Source organism: Leuresthes tenuis, unplaced genomic scaffold (genome assembly GCF_036924035.1).
Source record: "Leuresthes tenuis unplaced genomic scaffold, fLeuTen1.0.hap1 SCAF_10, whole genome shotgun sequence".
Taxonomy (NCBI): Eukaryota; Metazoa; Chordata; class Actinopteri; order Atheriniformes; family Atherinopsidae; genus Leuresthes; species Leuresthes tenuis.
This window is the reverse complement of record NW_027325364.1, coordinates 7499711-7517293: the sequence shown is the minus strand read 5'-3', so window position 1 is coordinate 7517293 and position 17583 is coordinate 7499711. Positions and strand designations below refer to the sequence as shown.

General features: G+C 40.5%; 1 protein-coding gene across 2 annotated transcripts in view; it reads left to right on the top strand.

Moving 5' to 3' along the window:
- The first annotated feature begins 6502 nt into the window (after window positions 1-6502).
- bmper (BMP binding endothelial regulator) overlaps window positions 6503-17583 on the top strand; it is a 36451-nt gene continuing 25370 nt past the window's right edge. For both annotated transcript variants that reach the window (XM_072393774.1, XM_072393773.1), the window contains exons 1-2: window positions 6503-7328; window positions 12092-12177. In XM_072393774.1, coding sequence (XP_072249875.1) covers window positions 7214-7328; window positions 12092-12177 — 201 coding nt within the window. In that variant the 5' untranslated portion in view covers window positions 6503-7213. The remainder of the gene's footprint in view (window positions 7329-12091; window positions 12178-17583) is intronic.

Here is a 17583-nt window from a genome sequence, read left to right as displayed (position 1 = left end):
TTTATTTTAATTTTAACACTGCTTTCAATCACTGTTTCATCAGATTTAAGTAAAATATATATATTTTTAGGATTTATGCACAAGATAGCCTCTGTTACCACAATAGGAAAATGTGTGGTTTGAGTAACCTAATCATACTTGGGAAACTCTCTTGATTAATAAACCCACACTGTCATCTGAGGCTAAACAGAAAGAAGTGAAATAACCTTTTTATCAGGCTTAAAGCAATGGACAATACGTTTGTCAGTTTCCATGGTTCCAGCCCGTAATTTTAATTCATTACACACTTCGACCATGCAATAGAGTTTTAAGAAGTAGTATGTATGCTCACATCACATATTTCTTTCACATTGTGCCATAGATAATGCCCAATCTCAAGACAAATATGCCAAAGGGGAGTAATGAGCAGATTACAGAGTACTGCAGCTTTATCATTCAGCACTGAACTCCACTTGAGCCACTGTTGCCAGGTAAAGTAACAGAAACAAACAACCCAAATTATTGAAAACAAACTCAAAAATCCAGTTAACCTTTGTACCACCTTTGGTGCTTGGGCGTAACAAGCAAGGCTGTTCTTTAAAAACAAGTGGACTTGCAAACCTGTTGCCAGAGCATGAGTTGTAAAGCGGTATCACAAGATACAAGAAACCTCTGGTAGGATGTAATATTCTGATTGAGTATGTAGTATTAAGGTCTTAACCAAGTTATTATTGGGGAATCATGCCTGATAGTTTAGCTCACCAGCAAGCCCTGCAAGTAACGTCAACAACACCTATTCGAGAAAAGGACTATTTCCTCTATGATAAAGGTAAAAACCAGCGAGATAAGAGTAGTCTAAGCTGAAGATGAATTATCTCTGACTGCATTTTTAGATTATTTAGCTTCTCTGGATTTGCAGTCGCAGTTGAAGAGTGGTGCAGTGGCTTCAGCATGTTATTAATATAATTGGCTGCACCTGTTAAGGTGTGGATGTAAGTAAACAAGACTTGTTGCTGTAGCTCAGCATGTAAGTACATGTCTTTGGTAAGTACTTTGGTAAGTAACTCAGTTGCAGTCCACTGTGGGGACATAGGCTACTGTATAAGAACAGCTGTGGACATCACAGATGCAATTCTTTGAAACTACATTAGAGTCTAGGAGAACATGTTTCATCCATGTGCAATAGCACAACAAGATGTGTCCCCCTCCCAGGTTCATCGTGACATTGATTGTGTTTTTCTAAATATGAACTGTACAGAAGCATGTTGATCTTATCAGTCTCGTAGATATGGTCAGGCTGTCCCTTTTCTTCACTGCCTGGAGGGCTCAGACCCGTATCACCAGTTCTAGTCTCTAACAAATAGAAAGCCAGCCACATCACACAAGGGAACCTATGTTTATCATGAATAAGTGGATGAAAAAATCCCATAAACATACAGCTACTGAAAACTAGTAGTGTCTTGGATGAAAGTCTAAATCTAACAAAGTTGTAGTGCTTCTCCTAACATGACAAAGTTTACATTGTGTATGCAGAAAGTACAACAACTTGGTGTATCAATGATCTCGAAATGCCTGCTGTTTCTCCCTTGAAGGGTGAGTCTGTGTACGATACCAAGGGTGTACATCTCCTGATCCAGAACAGCAAGTAACAAGCTAAAAAGCAAATTCTATATCAGTCACAAAGGGAAACCCTCTCTTCACCACATCAATTTGGCTGTTTTTTTGCCCTCTTACTCAAGCTGAAGTTTTACAAAGTCAGTTATGTGTTGAGTGAGTTTCATGACCTCTGGGCCCATGAAACCTGTAGGAAAAGCATTCCTTGCTTCCTTCCTGTAAAAGGTCCTTTCTGCAGATATGTGGCTTCTGTCCGACAGCAGTGATACACGCCAAGAGATTAACTTGTGGCCTGACATCCCTGCGAGAAGCTTGTAAAACCAGCAGAGTATGTCATGTGATGGATCCCAGAGCTCCCACACTAATTCAAAATCTCTCTACAACATACCAACCTGCCCTCTTAAAAATAGATGGAAAACGCTTCACTTCTTCACATCCTGAATTATACGCAGCAGACCTTCCGCATTATTCATTTACACTTTATACTCAGTTTCCAGGGTGGTTGTGTGTTTTGAAAAAGTAACAAAATCATTAATAAAAAGCTCCATAAACGTCTTAAATATCTGCAGTTTATGTTCTTACGAGGATGTAAAATACAAACTATTACGTGACACAATTGTTTTTTATTGTGTAGCACCACCCTCTGTGCTGCCAGCTCTGTCTGATTGAGGACTTTAGTTTGCAAGAGGAGGATGGAACGCGGATCCTTTAGCTACCAGACCCACTGGCTCTTGACTCATTAGTTTAACTAACATTTGTCCCTCAACATTATTACAACCTATATGCAAGCTGTAGCTGCTGCGTTTGCCTAGGCCTATTCTTCGTGGGTAAGTATCTCTTCAGAATGTAGACTTTTCTGGAGCCAGGAACAATGACTAGAAAATTATTGTAAGAGAAGGTACCTCTGTTCAAACTGCTAGCCCACGTTTCCTGGAAAAGTTCTTGAGTAGTGTTAGTTTAGTTTATATGATCCTGTGTCAGACAGCTGGGTCTAACCTCTGCCCCCCTTCACCCTCCCAATGCCAGACCCACCGGCTGCAGAGGGCTTTAACTTCAGGGCTCCAGGTCCCGTCTGCAGCCAGTCTGAAGGCAGGAGGAACCTCATATTACCCTGAAAACCTCAGGTAATTCCAGCATCAGCAATACAGCCCACCACAAAGAGGAAAACTCACCTACAGTTTTACAATTTCCTCCTCTCAAACAGGTTCAATTATCTGACTTCTTCCTGAAAAAGAAAGACTTTTTCTTTTCTGAGAAAAGATGTCTCATTTATACAACAGCCTTGAGAAACATTTCAATCTTAATTCATTAAGAATTAAACCACACGTGAGTGGTTATTTATATCAAATCTGACGCGGTAATGGAAGTCATTCTATTGTTACAAGTGAGTGATTTTCCTACTTGTTGTGTAGGAGTATTGCAGTTTGCAGTGTGTATCTGTCCAAGGCTGTGATGAACTTCTCATGAGTTTCATGAACAGTATGATGAGTTTTCAGTGTTCAGTTACATTTGTTAGCAGTTCATTTCCAGACACAAACTGTTTACCCATACACAATTTTTTATTTTTATTTTGATCACCCATTGTATTGTTCTGCTGCATCTCCTTTATAGCAGTCGCTAGACATTAAGGTGCAGCTTCGTCAATTTATTATTTAGTCCGCTGAATAGCGAGTGTTGTTTGGCTTCTTTACTATAGCAGATGTCTTAGTTGCAAGTACGTATCCATTGGTCTCACTCTCAGCTCACATATAGTGACAGATTTTGGGTATTCAGCCAATGTAAGCAGGTTTGAGAGCAGTGATAGCTGACAGCATATCCCTCAGAGACAATGCTAAGCATAACTCAAACTTGATTGGTTGAAAGTTAGCTTCAGCCTTAAGGATGCCATCAACAAGAGCTTTCATCAGAAAGAAGGGCACAGGAGCACAAATTGTATTTGTTTTCAGAACGTTTCAGCAACAGAAACTTCATCAAAGCAGCTGGTGCAACAGATATTATGACATCAGGTCTGGCATGTAACACCTTTTGTGAGATTGTTGTTTGTTGACCACAAACTTAGCTTAAAATCTCTTATGTACTTGCAACACATAAGAGGGAAGTTATTTAATTTGTTAATTTTTAAATTCAACCTCTTTAAGAGCATTTTTTAAATAAACCCTTGGTGTGTTCCTTATTGTGGCTGATGTGCTGAAGAAATTCAGCTTGTGACTTAAATTGCCGTTTCTGCACCTTCTTCTTAAACGAAACCACCAACAGTTTCTTGTTTGCTCGGATTTTCATCCCCACTTACAATACATTAAAGTCTCTGAGTGATAACAGGAAAATGTCACAATTAATAACATTGTTTGTTTTGTACAGACAGATAACTAACATCAGAGCTTTTACTCAAGTTGACAGTGTTCATCTGCAGATTGTTTGAACTTATTCATGTTGTTCAGTTTGAGACCCAGAAGCCTCCATTCAGGGTCCTGCAGCGCCCTTTGTGACTTCTGTACATGCTCAGACATCAATGTGTGTGTGTGTGCATGCGTGCGTGCGCGAATGCGTGTGTGTGCACGCGTGTGTGTTTGCAGAGAGATGAGAATCCTTCAATGCGGTCAGATCAGGTTAACCCCCTGACTTCTCTCTGTTGCCATCTAGTGGTTAATATTAATACAACTCTACCACACACACTTTGAAGTAATCCTCACCCCTAATAGGCAGGTTTAAATGAACGGTTTCACTATAACACACTGTGCTATTTTCTTTTTTTCTCTTTTAATCATACGCTGTCTTTTTTTGACACTCATACCATCCTTATTTGATGCTCTTTATCTCTTTAAGACAAATACTGCAACTTTTTTCTCCTTTTTATTAACACTCTCTTCTTTCATCAATAACACACTCATTTATTTTGTCATTTGACCCTCTCCTTCACTGTCTTTTCCACACACACACGCACACACACACTCACATCTCAGCTGTGCCTGTGGTGGTGTGTGTTTCCAGATCGAGCAGTGGCTGACGCTCAGTTAAAAGCTGCTGGGTGGGTCCTAATTATTTCTTTGAAGACTCACTTTTCCTCCCGTCTGAGCCTCTGACGAGCTTCTCTTTAAAGAGGCCAGACACACACACACACACACAGGCGCTGTCTTCTCATCTACCGCCTCATCTGTCACATGACTTTCATGTTGACTCCAGACTGAAGATTTATAGGAACATAATGCAAAAAGTTAGAAGAGTTTACACTGTGAAGGAGCATGTTGAGTTTGACAGTGTATTCCCTCCATGTTTGCATGACTCAGAGCTACTTCTACATGTTGTGTGTGAGGAAAGATTGAAAAATCCTCCAACCTAATTAAGCAAATAAGTTGTTTGTCCTGCTGAATCTGATTAGAACGAAGCACAGATGAAGATATTTAAATGGATTACAGTATGTTAGCCACAAAAACCCAATAAAATTAGGGAAAGAAGAGAGGACTGGGGGTCTAATGTGAAAGGAAGATCGTGATCTTGGTTCAAATAAAGCATATAGTAAGGTGCATGTTTTGACAACCAATCCATCCACCTCGACACCCTCTCAACAATGAGATTGTCTTTACTTATAACTGACTTGTCTATCACTCTTATACCCACTAGAATGCAAAGTCATGGCATAAATGTTTTATTTGGTGATAAGCTGCTTGTAAGAAAAACCTATGCCACTTTTAGCCAATATGGAAAAGCAGTCTTGAGATATTTATATAAAAGATTCCAAAACTAAATTTGAGGACTTAGACACAGAGTCCACAGACTGGGCAGTCATGGTGTTCAATGGTTCACACCTTTCACAAATTAGAAATAATGATCCCAGATTTATCACCTTGGGAATTTTTTTTTCAAATAAAGAAATGAGAACAAAAACCCTCAGCTCTCTGTTTGGCCTATCCTAGTTCAAACAGTGTCACCAACCCCAGTGTGAGAACCTCTTCAGCCTCTCAATAGTGAACAGTTTTTTTAATCATTTTTATTTGATATAGTTTGTTCTGACCTGAGTTGAATTAGAAACGTATTTGAATAAAAAAGACTTAAGCATTAGAAATATTGCAGAAAGCTTGGCATGAAGTTTGATCAAAACATGTGACCAAGCCAAAAAGGGCTTAACTACACTCTATATATCACATAAGTAAACACTGTACACATCAATCTACTGTAACACCCTCTGTTCAGCTGGTTTCCACCTGGTGGAGAAAGTTTTCCCCGTACAAGGATTAGATGACATGTGTGCCAGATCATCCTCAAGATGTTGCCTGTGGTCACTTTCACTTCCACAGCAAACTGGGGAGGCAGTTTCCTCAAGGAGAGGTACCCTGTGATGATGAAGCGGAAAGTTGTCACATAGCTGAAAAGATCAATCATTTATATCAGAATAATGAAATGGGCTTGGAATAATGGCAAACTATTGTTTGGGGGATGTTTAGAATTACGTTTGCATTTAAAACTTTTTTTGACCATTTATGCATTCCTTTGTTTGAATTTTAACTGTTGCATCAAGAGATCAAGTCAAAGGAAAAAAAGTTGATTGATTCCTTTTTTCTTTTCTAAAACTGCGTAAAGCCACAACTTTGGACACGTGAGACTTATTTTTTGCTTGTTTGTAATGAGACTGTCTCTGCGAGAGGAAGGCTGCTGTCATTTTATTCACACAAGCGAAGAGCATTTTAGTGCACAGAGGTTCCGTACAGTAAGCAGTGGATACAGAGTCTTTGTCAAAAAGAATAATAAAAATGCGGTGTGGAGGGTTTTGCTTTTCTGCAGGAGATTAAGTCGAGAGAGGGTCTGAGGAGTTTTGATGAGGTTTTGGAGAGGTCTGGAGGCAGGAGGAGGTCCCGGGTTGCACAGAGGAGGCAGGACTTTGTGGCTCCATGGTGCGCTCCGACACCAGAGGTCTGCTTTAATATCAGCGCAGGAGGAGGAGAAGCAGGTCGACTTTTTACACCGCGCAGACATAGAAAGGCTGCAGTCCACCCCTCCGTCCTGGACAGTCGACTTTGAGCATCCATGTGCCAAGCGGATTTTAGATCGGGAGCGCAGATTGTTACGCTTGATTTATCTCTCTCTCTTTTTTAACTTACTGACTGACATCGTCTGGTAGTCTGGGGATTTTTAAAGCCGTCCCGTTCTTATCACTCTACAAGCTCCAGTCACCTTGGTCATTTTGGTTTGGACTGTTCCGACAGCCGGTGTGGCGCTGAGTCCATTTTTAAAAATAACTACCCTCCACAGATCTTCTCTGGATTATTATATTTTAAGGATTTGATGTTTGACAAATAAAAAGTGCTACATCCCAGCACGGACCTCTGTTTTCAGCGCCGGACATGTGCAGCCCTGCTGTCTCCTGCCTGCTGGCGCATCTTTGTCATTTTAATGTAACTGTAATTATCGCGCGTCTGGTTGATTGTCGCTTTGCATTTCAGAGCACACTGATAATCTAAAAAACCCATCTCTCCTGGCGACAAAACAGAAGCGACGTTTGAGAGATAGACGCTCATTCTGGATTTGTGTCATTTGATTTTTTTCTTTTTCATTTGGATGCGTTTGATTTATTCACACATCCGTTGTCATCAAACTCCTTGATACTTTTTTTTGTTGTCCCGGAGCAATGACGATGATGTTGCTCTGCTGCTCGAACTCTCCCTCCTGGTCCACCTGTAGGTTTTTACTCTGCTTTTTGTGGCTGCTACAAACGCCCCGGTCTTCCTCTCCGCTAATTACAGGTAAGATTAAAGGGATCATATAGCTTCATAATGACACATCATAACACCCACTGTGCGTAAAATCTACCCAAACAGTTGGTTATTTAGTCTGCTGCTGCTGCGTCTGTACGCTCCTTCAGCCTGTTCTCTGTTAGGAGGAGCGCACCGAAACTGAAGTAACTAAGCTTCTGAGTTTTTAATTGCCAGTAGTCTTGGCGAAGAAGTTGTGGTGCATGATCACCAAGGAGGAGCAAACAAAAGTCGAGGAAACGTTCATGCATTTTTTTTTAAATTCTCATTGGAATCACGGCAAAAAATGTTAATTTTCTAGATATTTCAAATGTCTTTTTCAGTTTTGAGAAAAAAACTATCCAAAGTGACACGCTTGATCTTCGGATGTGTTATTTGGAGTCACTTTATGATATATACATGTAATATGATGACACGGTCGTGTAAGTCAGACTTAAGGAAATACCACAATGATCTGAATATTTAGAATAAAAAGTCTGAGTCAAATTGTGATCTTTATGCAATCTTTATTACTGTCTCTCTGGATTATAGTTAAACCATTTTTTAAGTTAAAAGCAGGCTGTAAAGAGTAAACAACTTTCTTTAACCAGCTCTAATTTAACAGCGCTGAGCGACCTCCCGTCTGTATGGGTTTAACACACACCGTCTCTCCGACTTGCTCCCCTTTGACAGCCACATTGTATTATATGGATATCGTTGTATGCCCTGCAGCGCCTTTGAGGAATGGGAAACGAAGTGGGGTGAATGAAAAGGGAATGAGGTGTTGCGGGCTATGTGCGTCTTTCCTCTGGGTAGCACTAGGTACGGCACTTCTGCGTCTGAGCCGCTTTTACTGACCTGAGTTGGCCCTGTGCGGAAAAAGCGTTAGATTTAATTATAGTTATTTATTTGGTTTTCGTTCCCTTAACGGTCATTTGGAGGGTTTCCATGACGACAGTAGTTGAACTCGAGATAAATTCGTTTAACCATAAAAAAGAGCAAAACAATCTGATTGAGAACAGAAGCTTTTAACACTAACATGGACTTCCTGATGACAAGAGAAGTCACAAAAGACTTTATAAACATCTACTGGAGACTTGATGATAATTCAGATCTTAAGCACTTTCCCTCTCTTGGCTTTTCTCTCTCTTCCTGAATCAACCAGGTGAACATGGGAATCAGTTGAGGGGAAAAACCTGTAGCAGATGGAGCTTTCTCATCAAACATATGCCTGTTTGACATGAAACAGTGCTGGGAAACCTCTGAAAACTGACAACCTGTCTGTATCAGCTGAGAAGGCTGCACATAATGATCCCTGCATATCAGATTCCTCCATCTGGCATCCCAAATATGCACTGTATTATCTGCCTTTGTCTGAAGAACCAGGCAACAAGTTACACAGATGTGTGAGGCCTCAGACTCAAACTGTACCAGTGCAGCAGGTGGAGTAGCAGGCAGTGAGGTTATCCTGTTGGTGACAGGATTGTGTCTTCTGTGATCAGAACTACAGCATTTGTTTAAATCTGCTTCATAGTACATCTCCTCCTGCCTCACTCCACCACGGATCTGAAGTTTCAGATGCTTTTATAAACACAGTATGTTAACTCTTAGCCTTTGTCTCCAGTCAGAAACTACAGGGAGTATCTGTCAGAGGAAAAACCTGTGTGAGTTTTTTAGAGTATGACATGTTTTTTTTTTTCTTATTTGATAATTGATTGTTTGCTGCTTCCAGTTTCACCGAAGCCCCAGGATTTCATGGATCATTTAGAATATTTGACTTGAGCCATGTCATAAAATGCATTTGATAGCAAGTTAAACCAAATGCTACATGTTTAAACTCCTTCATAAGCCTTGAACAGAGCAGTTCACATCAGTTATGCCTTCACCTACAAAACAGCTCTTGTCCTTCAGAAACACAGAGAAGCTTGAGATAGATGTGCCCCCCCCCCCCCCCCCCCCCCTCTGTGTTTTAACTGCCTACCGAAAGTGGAAGATAATGGGATTTACCCACAAAGCATGAAACTCATACAGTACATATAAGAAGCTAAAAGATATCATATAACAGCAATGTCTCAGGTGCCTTTTTCTTTAAATGAAACTTTATTTGATTTATTGAAACTTATTCTGGAGCAAAGCCACTTGAATCTAAAAATGAGCAATGTATACAGAGTTGTTTGGTAGCGGACAGACAGCATCAAAATGTCAAGTCCAAGACCTGCTACTTCGTGTATATGACATTTAGCTAACTCGCTTAATGAATTCAATCAGCGATTCACCAGACAATAATGAATTGAGGTTCTTTGGGGGGCTCTAAAATGGAAGCGACTGTCAGAGCCAGATCATCATTTCAAATAAGAGCAACTGCTAGCTGAAGAGAGGTCACAGAGTCTCCTCCAGCTTCTACCCTTTAAATGACTTTAAATTGCATTGACCCATTATTTTCTCCATCCTGTTTTGTCCTTTCTGCTGCTTTTTGCTTAGGGTAGTTTCAGGTCATTTGGTTTACTTTAAAAGTGGAGATTTAATCTCAAGGGACGACCTGGTTACATAAAGGTCAAACAATGTAAATAATTTGCAAAGGTTTATGGGTTTGTAGGTTTGAAGGAAAGGGGTGCGATCAATGGAATCTTTGTGTAAATCTGTGAGAATGAGACAAACATAGCAGCTGAAAAACAGAAAAGGAAGGGTTTTGTGTCAGAGCCTCACAGCCTCCCCTCCCTCTGCTCCCAACACTCACAGCCCTGCCAGTTTAATTATGCTCGAAGGTTGTAAATTTTACAGTGGTGGTGGAGTCGGCAGGGTTTGTCTGGTCTGCCTGAATCCACAGGCTGGTTTACTGTTGAACACAGAGGGACAAAACAGACGGCACAACTCGCTCCTGGAAGGATCTATTTTAGACCTGAGGATTCTAAGTTTATTCCTGCAGACCTGAAAGCTTTAATTGTGGCAGTTTCTGACATGAGCTATTGTTGATGTCACAACAACACTTTTGAATCTTTTGAAAGGCCCATTTTCAATTGAGAGTGATAACTGGAGGTTCTGGCTTGTAACATGCAATCATTAGTAATCAGTTTTGTTTACCGAGTAACACGTGTAGTGGAGTTTATCAGCTCAGTAACAGGAAAAGAAAACTGCTCACCCAACTTGTTAAATACTGCATATCAGTCTTACTATAGTCCTGTGTATCCCTTTGGCTCATGAAATGGGTTTAGAGAAAGGTCAATCCCTGACCTATCAACATCACAACAAACTTAACTGTTTTTATGTCAGAGGTCAAAGAGGTCACAGTACACAGAAAATCAACTAAATGTTGCTCAAACATGCTTTGTCTTTCATTTTAAGTGTACAGCTTGTGTTTGGAACTGTTCTATGATGAAGGTTAAATGATGGAGAGACAGTTCTATTCAGCCATAGGGTCAACACTGTAGACATGCAGGACATATAAATAGAAACGGGAAGCAGTTTATTGCTCAAACATAGCGGTCAGTGGTGAGGATTTACATCCAAAGTCCCTACTGGAAAGCAGTTTCTTTAGAGAGAGTCAAAGCTACAGAGCCCTCTTGGTGAAATTATTTAGAAAAATATTATTCCATTGGAATGAGATGATTAATTTGTTGCCACAACTTAATAAAGTTTGACCACAAGATGCAGAGTCTGTTGTTTATACAGGGCCCTGTCTCCAACTGCTTTCTCAGTGTGATTTGTTGCTTTTGTTTATGTAATGTATGCTGAGATAATTATTTTTTTGAGGACTGGCACTAAACAGATTAAATAGAAATGGCATTTTTACTGACTGCGCTGCAGAGGCTATGATAGAGCAGTAGATTATATTCTTTGCATAAGTGTGACATTTTGATCATTTGTCAAATATGCACTTAATTTAAAAGCTTATAATGCACAAATGACAACACAGAGTATATGCAACCCCTGAATAGGTTGGGAACCTCATTGGGAGGAAGAGACCACATGGCGGAAGGTGGATGCATGATAATTACCTCTAGAATGGGATGAATGCTAACAAGAACGATGTTCTGCAGGCATTTGCTACACATCAACCTGTAGCCTCGTAGTCTCCCAGGTCCATTCAGTTCCTGCTTGGTGGAGTTGACTACTTATCCAGTGTCTACATGCTGTTTATGATTCAACAAGCTCAGACATATTTACGGTCATTCCAACAACAAACGTCTCCAGTCTGTTTGATCTAATACTGGAAGTCTTGGCTACACAACAACAAAGTCACGGCTACAACTTAATATCTCTTTCACATCTGTGACTACCTGTCAATTCGTTGCCGTATGGTAATATTTTTCCCATCACTCTCACCGTAGGGGGTGGGGGGCTCTGTATAAAACAGATGTGACGGATGAGTGAACATCAGAGCTTCAGTCTGGAGAGTTTTTCTTTCTGCTCCAGCTCTGAGAACAGCAGGAACTGCTGGCTCTGAGATGTTGACATCTGTCTGCTTCTACCCATAAACCCATGTGTTTGGGGTCGTTTCCTGTGGTTGGTTCAGATTACATTTGCACTCGTAACAAACTGACCGACTCATGTTTTTAAGACTTGGGTTTGAATGTTGCTGCTCTTACCTGAACAGACAAATATGAATACAAGAAAGGAAAAACTCAAGAAAGTTCACACAGTGCACTTATTAAAGGCTTTATTAAAGGCTGGCTGATCAGACAACAATCTGACAGATGATTTGAGGTCAAGTAGGCTGGCCTGAATCAGATTTTCAGTGCTTAACCTGAATCTCACTTTTTTCCTGTTCCCCACAGGGACCGAAGCCAGCTGCGAAAATGAAGGAGAGGTCCTCCATATCCCCAACATCACCGACAACCCCTGCATCACCTGCGTCTGTCTGGTAAGGACAGTTTCTCCTTTCCATAGTCAGAGGCTGCAAATGTTACAGTTTATTTTAGGACACTGCCATAGCTCAACTCCTTACCATGTAACTGCTGCTTCAGATTTTCCATCCTGATGAGATAAAATGACCTGTTTGAGCTCTGATAGTAATATTTGTAAAGAATGATAGAGCTTTGTGGGATGTTTCTTATCAGAAACTTGTCAAAGAATTGCAACACTGCGGCAGGACTTTATAATGTAAGTCTTTGGCAGTATTTTGCGTCAGATGTGATGTTTGGATCATTTTATTTGATGGTAAAATTTGGCATCAAATCACTTGTGTAATCACTTTGAAATCTTGTTTGAAAACTGCAGAATTGGATGCATCATTCTCTTCAGAAAATGTGTTGGGGCGCATGAAGTAAAGCTTGCAGGGTTTTTTCTCTGCCAACCCAGTTGATTGTGAGTGCAGAAAATCAATGCGACTTTTTCCCATTTTCTCAAGATTTCCTGCAAAGTAAAAATGAAGTGGGGATTGTTTGTTTTAACAGACATGCTTGTCGTCATGCTGTCTTGGCTCGACCTAGTTGGTAAAAACCAGCCTACAAAACATTAGGGGACAACTCTTTCTTGAAACATGTGCACTTTGACCCTGGACTGCTCCACCCCACTCCTTTACAGCTGTAGACGTCTTTGTTTTAGAGGATGAGAATGAACCAGTGAGGCTTTTCAGTGTCACTGCTTTGACACTGGCTGAAAGAGAGGTTTTGGCTTTTAAATGGTGTCACGTGATCAGTTTGTTTTGCAGGAAGCATGCTAGTGTGAAGTTAGGGGGTGTGAATTTAGAACACATCTTATGTATATCTAATAAACTGGTCTTACAGGTGATGTGATCAGCATAGGTCATCTAATAATAAAACAATGTGTTGGGAAACCTTGGCATTCACGTGGATGTTACTTGACATGTGCCACTTACTGAAACATTGTTGGAGAGCAAGCACAGCTCCACCATGGCAACAGCACTTCCTGATGGCAATGACATTCCCAAGCAGGATAGTACTCCTCACCATACAGCAAAAACTGCTCAGGAACAGTTTGAAGGACATGGAGTTCAATATGTTGAGCCAGCCTCTAGAAGCATTCAGGCTTTTTGTGAAATCAGGACAATTTATGGATGCCTCTCTGACCCCCTCACAGCACCCAAAGCTTTGTGCTGCCAGCATCCTGGTATTTAACACCCCAAGTAGTTGCATGTCCCACAACCAGGCTCCAGTGGTTTAGAGCTGGTGTTGCAACCCAAGGGAGGGTGACTGACTATTAGACTGTTGGTTTTAAAGTAGTGATTTATTGATGTTTATTAGACTGTCAAAGCTAATATACTGACAATGCATTCATGCAATCTCACTTTATTTCCATTAAAAACTAACACCATTTACACATGGGATTGTACATTAGATTCATATTAATTTCATGTTCTCTGACTGTGTAAATTTAACAACAGCAACATTGTTTGCCAGCCACCATGTGAGAAAGGGAGAAAAGAAAATCCCTATCCTTCTTAAATCAGTTTAGTTTCACCTGAGTAAATTCATCCAGCAGTATCACATGCCAGCCAATCACACATCTGAAATCAACAGTGTAAAAAGTCTGTGTCCACAACCACTCGACCTCAAGGCTCGTGTGACATAAATTTCTCTATCCTCACCAGGCCATGAGGCTTCACCAGGTCCCTTTGCGGTTAACCATATGCAGTCCAAATATTTATAACCATGTGGACAAAGCATGCTGACTATTTATGCATGTGAATAAATCTTAATTTAGAAAAAAACATATGCTCGTCTAAGAAGACCAGGATCAGCAGAACAACATGGAAACCTGTTCTGAGGAGAGACTTTTCAGAGAATCAGCGTCTTCCACGCCTCTGCAGTGTACGGTAGACCAATAACATGTCCGTGTATGGGAAGCGCCTGCACAGCTTACCAAAAAGTTTGTATGGATATAACCACATGCAAAATCTGCAGAAAATCGGTTTGTGTACATGGAAACGAAAAACATGTACCCAGTCTTAGTCCTGATGATGGGTGTCAGTCTACAATCTGCACCACTCAGCGAAAGATTACTTCTGATTGGAAACAATCCCTAAGGAAGCTTATAAGCATTTTTTTTTTAAATGTCAAAATATTGGTTGTGGTAGTTAAGAATTAAAAACACCTCTAGTGACAACTTCAGACCAGATCCAGATGATCCTCTGCTCACATGACAAATTACTGTCAGGTTGTCTGTTCTGGAAAGTTACAAAAGTCGTTGGATGAATCCCTTCTGCCACCAGAAATAGGTTTCAGACACAGGGATCCCTGAATACACACTTATTGAACCCCGGCTACTGTTGGGCTGTTTCACTGGCTCACTTGGCTGCTCTGAGACTCCCATCCGCCCAAATACTGACTGAGCCATTCCCTGTGTTATCATGCAGACATCAGCCAAAGCCCTGTTGAATGCTATCAGTCATCAGCAGGCAATGGCCGCTCTTTCATCTCTACTTTAACCCCTGCTATGCACACCCACGTGTCACCCCCACCTTGCATGCACACACTCATAAACTTACATACATTGAAGGCTCAGGCTTTATTGAATCTGGTCTTTGTTTATCCTCTAAAAACTTTTTAAACCTTGACATATGTGGCTTTTCTTGCCCTCTAGCTATAATGCTGTCCGATAATGCAATCGGACACCACATCATTTGCCTGGTACAATTTAAGGTTCAATCACCTTTCTACAAATAATGTGCATGCCAAACAACTTTCTCTTTCTTTTTGTTTGCTTGTTGTATAAGGAATTTATTGGCTGAAATATGAGCAAAAAATTGTACTGCTGAAAATGATTGGAAAGTAAGGGACAACATGTAGAGGCATTTTTACCAGAACATTATATGAAGAGTTTGTGGTCTTTCTTTTTTTTTTTTTTTTTACTTTCTGTGTAATGTTCTGACCATTTGTTCCCAAAAGATCATGTTTGCTTCAAATCCTAGTGAATAATGTTTTTGTGTTGGTGGTGATGCTGGTTTGTTTGTCAAAATTGTGCAAAAAAGCAGAAAACAAGGAAAATTACATCCTTACATGTGCATGTCCCCAATATATTCTTTGTTCTACATTTCCAAAAAGAGTCCTGTGTCACTGTGTTGTCTTTGGGGGTTGGGGAGCCATCAGGGCTCCAGTGTCACTCATACACGGATCAGAAGAGGAGAAGGGGGGGGGGTTTCCTTAGTTGGTCCAGAGTACCTGTTAATGGCCCCGTGGGTATGGACACACACATGTATACACACACAGAAGATCCATTGTGTGTGTCGGGCAGAAGCTGAGCGCTGTAGTGGGGCCAAGAGTGGATGTGGCTGACAGACTGATTGACAGGCAGGTCGCCATGGCGATTTGTTATCTTGGTAGGAGTCAGTCCATCTTCGTCACACTCTTCATCGTCTCCGTCTATCTGTCTGTCCATCTCCATGTCTTTTTCCACTCTCTCATCAGCTCTTCCTCCCCTCCCTCACCCTCAGATTGGCTCCTTCTTTTTCCACTCCATCACTTGCTGCAGTTTCAGTTTTCTCTCACACGCACCCAATCTTGCATGGTCTGTGTGTGTGTCAGCATCAGATGGAAACAAGAGTTGAACTTAGTTTTAAGCTGGCCAGGCAAAACATTGGACATATTCTTCTTTAAAGATGTTTGACTCAGCAGCAACAGCTAAAAATAGAAATGACATGAGAGTACCTGGGCTGAAGTTTGCCAACATAATGCTAGTGCAGGAATTAATCATTGTTTTCCAAAATCTTCCCTCCACACCTCCAGCTGGAACTTTTAAAGCGAGTCGATTTAGCCTGACTTACACATCCTTTTTAAATGGAAGCAAGGCCTTCACCATGGCCTGTGTAAGTGAGTTATGCTGTCATGAGCATGTCAGTCTATGTCACAGTATGTATGCACGTAGATCCCCAACACGCTTTCTATACTTCAGATAACTGCAACTGAAAACTTAAGTCAACTCTGGTAACAATAGGTGCTTTTATTGAATCACTGGAACACATAAAAAAATGACCAGATAGATAATGAACACAACCACTGAACTGGTTTGGTCTGTATGCTCAGTACATTTACATACACTATTATGTTGAGCTCCAGCTAAAGCTGGATTAGGCCATTTTAATTGGACGACTCTCCTTGTTCCTTGTACACAAGAATAGGAGGGAAATTGATATAATGACTGAGGGATGTACTCTAATAGGTGGTGATACGCCACCTTTCAGCTTGTTAATATTAGACTTTTTCTAGTTAACCTGTAACATTACAGACTGACAAACAATTTAGCTGGCCCCAAACTACAATTATATTGAGCAACTTTCCATCTCTGAACATTTTGCTCACTTCTTACAAATGAGATACACATTGTAGCTTGTAGTTATCCTCCGTTGTTGCTGACTTATTACTCATTTGAGCACCAGCCTCTTCTGTTTATTAAGTATGTCAGTATTTATACTTGATGTGTAAAAATGCTGATAGACTGGTAGAGCAATGAAAACAAGCACAGAGAAGAGCATTAAAGACAAAATACTGGTTATTGGATACAAATTATGAGTAAGTATGATGGAATTAAATGCTGCTCCATGTTTGTCTTGCAGAAGAAATATATATATACAAGCAAATCAATGCACCAGGCAGTATGAAGGGGGTCAGATGGTTCATGTACTGATGAAAATTCTGACTGCTGAGCAGATGAGCTGCTCTAACAGCTACTCAAGTTAGAGATGAGGATACTAAGAAAAAAAGATTTTAAGAATACCAGATTCAGTAAATGTCATAGGATCATTTACTTTTTTAACTTTGTTGTCTGACCTCCCATTCAGACTGGTTGATTCCATTTCAAAATGTGCATATAGTTTCAACTGCTCAGGAAGATTTTACAGAAGAGTGCTCTGAACAGTCCCCACTAAATTTGGACCAAATCAGCCTGTGCTGTTCACTCCGTCACATGGCACCATTCATGTAACTGACACAAAAATTAATGTCCATATGACCCAAATCAGGGCAGTAAAATGAGAGTCTGTATATTTGTGCTGTAAATGCTGATTAGAGACGGCTTTGTGAGAAAGGAAACAAAATCTCACATGACCTCTCAGCGTAAATGCTTAATGGACAAATGTTGATGTAAGGAGTATTATAACAAATTGTGAAAAGTGAGGAGCTTTGATCAGCTTTAGACAAGTTTTTTTTCCTTTTTTTTAAGTAAAGTCAGATCAAAGAGAATAAAAAGAGAGAAAAACCTGACACACATTTATTTAGCTCATCCTATGGGGGCTTATGTGTTTGTAGAATAAGCCTCCAGTCTTTTACCCGAATATTAAGAATGTGACAGTCCCAGCAGCACATTAATTGAT